The 5,651-nt window shown below is 35.4% G+C and overlaps 2 protein-coding genes across 2 annotated transcripts; one reads left to right on the plus strand and one right to left on the minus strand.

The window, feature by feature from the left end:
* The first annotated feature begins 1,525 nt into the window (after nucleotides 1–1,525).
* On the plus strand, nucleotides 1,526–2,716 carry LOC128868940 (single-stranded DNA-binding protein, mitochondrial). Its single transcript, XM_054111578.1, has 4 exons — nucleotides 1,526–1,665; nucleotides 1,730–1,808; nucleotides 1,871–1,979; nucleotides 2,180–2,716. The coding sequence occupies exons 1-4, from the start codon at nucleotides 1,642–1,644 to the stop codon at nucleotides 2,397–2,399; spliced, it is 432 nt and encodes a 143-aa protein (XP_053967553.1). The 5' UTR covers nucleotides 1,526–1,641; the 3' UTR covers nucleotides 2,400–2,716.
* On the minus strand, nucleotides 2,696–5,242 carry LOC128868936 (uncharacterized). Its single transcript, XM_054111566.1, has 4 exons — nucleotides 4,782–5,242; nucleotides 4,398–4,712; nucleotides 4,211–4,322; nucleotides 2,696–2,787 (listed from the first exon to the last, which is right to left on the minus strand). Exons 1-4 carry the CDS (start codon nucleotides 4,968–4,970, stop codon nucleotides 2,720–2,722), a joined length of 684 nt encoding a protein of 227 aa, XP_053967541.1. The 5' UTR covers nucleotides 4,971–5,242; the 3' UTR covers nucleotides 2,696–2,719.
* Between the last annotated feature and the right edge of the window lie 409 nt (nucleotides 5,243–5,651).

Consider the following 5,651-nt stretch of genomic DNA (forward strand, 5'->3'; position numbering starts at 1 on the left):
AATAAAATTACATTATGTACATAAGACTAATTAAAAGTAGAAGTCGAAAAGGATATAACGAGCTTTGGATTCTACAAACTCACTTAAATTCAAATTATTGCATTTCAATTGAATTAATTTTAAGACAAATAATTATAAACATTTCAACACGTCATTTCTCCATTAAGCAAAAACGAACTGTTTTCGTCTGTTATTTTTGGCGCGTTTCTTCTGGCAGTCTGCCATTTCGCCTATCAGCTGTTCAAAATCCCATAATGTGTGAGTGCTGCCAAGTTTTGAAACGTCCTCATGGGCGCGCTCTCTCTCAAAATGAATAAGTTTCACATCTAGTTATCTATGGTTCAGATGGCAACGAAACAACATGAATGGGGACTGTGTTGATTTTTATTATATCACTAACACTAATTTAGTTTTTCCGTAAGCAAACCGCTTTGTGATCCCAGTTACGTCAGTCTAACAGCTGATTCTGGCAAATTCGTTGAGAGCCGGATAATATTTTGTTATTGGCCACACCTTCTCAATTCTCTCCCTCACACCTTGCGTGAGAGCCGAAGTTCCCCTAACATTTTTTTTTTCACCATAAGTAAAAAGCAATCCTGATAAATCTGTCATCCTTTACAGTGATCCACAATTTTGAGTGAAATAATATATTAATATAAATCCTGTACATTGACGAGAGGCATCATCTGTCAAATATTGAAATAACATACACACATACGTTCTTATGAAAATTATTTTGACGACAGCACGACTTCAGGCCGCAAAACTGCAAAAGGTCGTTGTCGCTCAATTAAAACTATTTCTATTCTTGCTGGCGGCAACTCGCGAGTTCCAATATCCTCACAAAGTCCACATTATTGAGTATACAAAGCTCTGCCAGCTTTAAAAATAGGTATTACTGGCGCCTCAACCTTGGATATTCCGGATGTGATCCGAGCAATATGATGAGCTTTTTTTCTAATACACACAAATGCAAAGTCCTTTACGTACGTTACAAGAAATTCACCGCAAACATTTCGAATGAATAAAATTCTCAAATTTAATATGACGTCTTCTTCTTCCATGTCGCCGGGCGATTAAAGAAACAGACCTATATTAGCGGAGTTATTCTGGTATGCCGTTATTTACGCGTTTTCTAGCTATTGTGTTCCAGAATTCAATAGGCGGTGTTTGTCTTGAATATAAAGTGACACCCTGTAGTACAAACAAACAGAGAACGTAAATTATTTACGTTCTCTGAGAAACTTGACATGGGGTATGTAAATTTTGCAAGGAACACTATACGACCATAATGCCGTAGATGTAATTCCCTTTTTTTGCAATGCCTTTTGTAGTTAAACAAAACGTTTTGCTTTTGTTGCAAGTGATTTGTACGAAATTCTGTTTATTAAAGTTTTAATTTTATTAATTTGATTCCATTAATTTAAAAGGCAGAAATGTAAAAAAATTATTCCTTAGCAACCTTCGTGACATCTGCTGGCGACAGTTTCTAACTTTCGTTTTTCCACGACAGATGTCGCGCAACCTCGACCCGTTACTGCTGCGCATTTTTGACAACCAGCTGATATACCGGCGATGTTTTAAATCGTATGATTAACATATTTTATAATTGTCTTTACTTCCAATCATTGAAAATAAACAATGTTATCACAGAAAGCACGCTCGGTAAAGTCTATAATTTTTGCATTTTAGTATAAAATAATCATAAATAAATTGTTTATCATTGCAGTTAATTTCACCACTACGCATGGCGTTGGTACAAGCAGCACGTTGCAGCTCCACAGGCGCTCCGCCTCGTGTGGAAAAAAGTTTGTTTCTTTTCAACCAATAATAAATTAATTAGTTACAAATAAATCCAATTCTCTTTTAGCTGTCAACAATGTAACCGTTCTGGGGCGAGTTGGCGCTGATCCACAAATGCGCGGTTCCGTTGAACATCCGGTTGTCATGTTTTCAGTGGCGACCCACACTAATTACAGGTTATTTAAATTTTTATGCTGTGAAAGTGAAATTATTACACACAATTCTTCATAATTCAATAGATTTTTGAGAGTATACGTCGTACACTTTTTATAGAGCGTATTTATAATTCCATTGCATTTCGTTTTATCTAGCATGCTCGCGTTTGCAACCGCACTCCACTTTTAAGTTAGTTATTAACCCAGTTTCCAATTTGCAGATACGAAAATGGTGACTGGGCGCAACGTACGGACTGGCATCGTATTGTGGTCTTCAAACCGAATTTGCGCGACACTGTCATGGAGCATTTGAAGAAAGGTCAACGCACGATGGTGCAAGGAAAAATCACTTATGGCGAAATCACTGATCAGCAGGGTAACCAAAAGACAACCACAAGCATTATAGCTGATGATGTAATCTTCTTCCGCACTGACTCGTGATTATACGATGAAAGTTGTTAGGCACTTATTTTTAAGCCGTTTCACACACTATTCTTATGTAACTAAACTTTAAAAGTGTCCAAAAATAGTTACAAAGCGTTCGTTAGTATATAGGAACTCATACAGTCAAACATCATCTCGCCGCAATGGTTCAGGGAACTCATTCATTTACTAAATTGTTTTTCATTGCACCGAAAATACATTATTTGTTATGTTAAAAAGGGAATTTGAGTACGCTAATGAGCTAAAATGTACATCAATATACTAAGCATTTAATACTACACTAAACGAAAATTATTTTCATATTTAAAATGGAATCGTCATCTGTTTTGCTTGCATTTAGGTGGAACGGGATTTGCTCTGTTTCGACGTGAATCGGCAAGATGTCCTGTATAAGTAAAAACATAATTAATTGAGTGGCTCAGTGCCATCCTTGCCTAAGCCTCAATTTAGTCATTTCCTAATAATTAGTGACAAAGTTAATAGGTAGATAATTAAAAATTAAACAGCCTTTTTAGGAAGGTTTGAATCATTTAATTAGATGTCAGCCTTGTCTCGTTCAAAAATTAGGGATGTGCAACTTTAGCACGGATAGTTTGGAGTATTTCTAAGTAGTGTCGCATAATAACTCCATATATGAAATTTTGAGGGTTAGGCAAGGATGGCACTGAGCCACTCAATTGTAACTGTGAGTGAGTGAACTTCAGAATGCATTAATGGAAATCATTAGCTGCTCTTATTTTTAAATCGAAAGATAAAAAATACTATTGAGTAGTATTTTTAACCGTCGGCAATCGCAAATTGTTATATACCGAATTCTTCGCACTAATGTGTGTCATAGAACATTCCTTAGAGAAGTATGAACAACATTTATATTTTAAAATGGATCACTAAGGATCAAAATGTTGTTATTTATGTAATTGTGGGAGGTTTCTAGCGTGACAGACTGTGGTCAAATATAAATCTGGGCATATGCCCAACTGTCGTGGTACTGATTTTCCTATGGGAATCCATTATGACTTCTGGCATTAGAGTGTCTATGCTGGGAGTTAAGGGGTAACACTACTGTACACGCGTAAAATAAACACGATTTTTAAAGAATTTTTTTGTATAGAAGGAAAGTGAAAACAATCACTCTGATTTGGGAAGTTATTACATATATACTAAAATACAAAACTACAAAGTTTGATCGAAAAATTTTACAAAATGGCCGCAATGGAGACATTTTTGTAATGTGGTTTCTCTTGAAGGAGCTCCGCGGCACGCAGCACAGAGGGTGCCAATTTTAATCTGGAACAAAGAAGCATTTTTTTTCTTAATCTAGATAAGAATAGCTAGAGAAACACGTAGGGGATTTAAAAAATATTTATTTTTGTGGAATTAGCAAGCATTTGAAGGAAAAAACTCTATTTTGGACTAAAAAAACGGGACTTAAATAATTATAACAATCGTTTAAATTAATCTATCAAAAATCCCCTACGCTCTTCTCTTAAGAAGGTTATTATACAGACGTAGTGAAAAACCTGATTAAAAATATTTAAAATTGTTTGAGTTATGCTGCGTGCCAATTTCAGAAAACGCGTTTAAAGTTTGGAAATTTGGAGAAGTCGTTAGGTAGCAGTCACTAACGCTTGGTTAAAAACTTAAAATATTTATGAAATGAACTTCGGTAACGTATAAAACTTTTTGTTCTGTATTTTAAAAGGTTCAAAGAATTTTTTAAGCTTATAAAAAAAAAATCAATTTTTTGAAATTCCTACAGTGGTGTTACCCCTTAAATACACAAATTATATAGATATTTTTGCACTCACGCATCATCAATTGAAATAGGCCATCGACCGCACTCATCTTATCAACCAAACGATCTAGATTCTTTTCGGTTTGTTTCAAAGTCGTCAAATGGCAATCCAATATGCTGCTTATCTAAAGAGAAAATATTCTGTCATTTTCTTGTTGTGCATTAACGCAACATATATTGTAAAATGCAGCATTTCGCACAGTATAATACGGATTACTCATACGCTCCACATATGGTTCCAGTTCATGTATCTCATCCCTCAGCGTACTGAGCTGTGCCATGCTGCGATCTGTGTCCTGCAACAAATTCCACATGTTGTGCTGTTGATGTTGCCTACAAACGAGAGGACAACCACAGGTAACCCCAGCTGGCGTAAGTGGTCTCTTGGCATACTCCTCCAGCGCTTTAATATTGTTTTCAAGTATTTTTATACTCGAATCATTCACATTAATTTCTAGTTCTGTGGCTGCTATTCTTCGCTTAAGCGTCTGCATTATATCGTGAATTTGTGTAAGCTGCAATGGCGTAGAGTGCGTGAATAAAAATGCGAGAAGTTTAAGTTTTTACTTCAAGTTTTATATTACATTGTTTTCATTCTGTATCACTCGCAGTTGCTGATCTTGCACAGCTTCGCCTTTAGTTTGAAAGTCTGTTTTGAGCGATTCCGTCTCACTAGCCAGCCAGTTGGTGAGCATTTCCAAGTGACTGAAACGCAACGGTTCGAAATCTTCGGCATTTGTATGCTTTGAAATTACACCACAAAATTTTGACATTTTTATAAATTTTTTTTTTAAATTATTAGACGTGTTTTATTCTTTTGCGTAACTTAAAATTTTTTAGATTTATTTGGTTTTCCATTTATTTTTATCGATTTAATTTGATTTTTTTTAAAAGCACGACATGTTAAATAAATGGAATCAAATTTTGGAAGTTGGTGGTGTCGTAGTAAGAATATAAACATGCCAGAATCTCGGAATAATCTACGAAAAGCTGCTATTGTTGTATCAGCATAAAACATTCCACATATCTTTTTCGGGAATACTGCCGAAGTGGCAGTAATAGGCTGAGTATAATCTGAGTCGTTCTGTTAACCAAGAAGCGGCGCTGGAGCTCCCGTATTGATACTCTTAATCTGATACACTGCTATCTATATACTTTGCCTTATGGTCTAAATCCCTGAGCCCATAATTATGAAAGTGGTGGTATAAGTGGTGGTATCGTAGTATCTCCATGCAATATATGGAACAACAAACCCAAAACTGTGCTAAATTTTTTAAAAAGCCTAAAACTAGGGTTACAAAATAGGCCTTTCACAATAGATCAGCTCTGGTCGCAGTGCGTAATGGCCTTCTAATAATAATAATGAGAGTGGTCTAGTCAAAATTTCGAAAAAAAATTAGTTTATCACTTATTTCACATCCAAATTATTTTAAACTACAGGTATCCCTTGTATA

The sequence above is a fragment of the Anastrepha ludens genome, chromosome 2 (assembly GCF_028408465.1).
Source record: "Anastrepha ludens isolate Willacy chromosome 2, idAnaLude1.1, whole genome shotgun sequence".
In the NCBI taxonomy this organism is placed as follows: Eukaryota; Metazoa; Arthropoda; class Insecta; order Diptera; family Tephritidae; genus Anastrepha; species Anastrepha ludens.

What these genes read in the sequence shown, in the direction of transcription:
- LOC128868940 (XM_054111578.1), top strand. Translation starts at nt 1,642, where the DNA reads ATGTTATCACAGAAAGCACGCTCG. An exon ending in TATCACAGAAAGCACGCTCG is followed by an intron (nt 1,666 to 1,729) that starts GTAAAGTCTATA and finishes TTATCATTGCAG; the next exon opens with TTAATTTCACCACTACGCAT. An exon ending in GCGACCCACACTAATTACAG is followed by an intron (nt 1,980 to 2,179) that starts GTTATTTAAATT and finishes TCCAATTTGCAG; the next exon opens with ATACGAAAATGGTGACTGGG.
- LOC128868936 (XM_054111566.1), bottom strand. Translation starts at nt 4,970, where the DNA reads ATGTCAAAATTTTGTGGTGTAATTTCAAAGCATACAAATGCCGAAGAT. An exon ending in TGATACAGAATGAAAACAAT is followed by an intron (nt 4,713 to 4,781) that starts GTAATATAAAAC and finishes ACGCCATTGCAG; the next exon opens with CTTACACAAATTCACGATAT. An exon ending in CCTATTTCAATTGATGATGC is followed by an intron (nt 2,788 to 4,210) that starts GTGAGTGCAAAA and finishes TTACTTATACAG; the next exon opens with GACATCTTGCCGATTCACGT.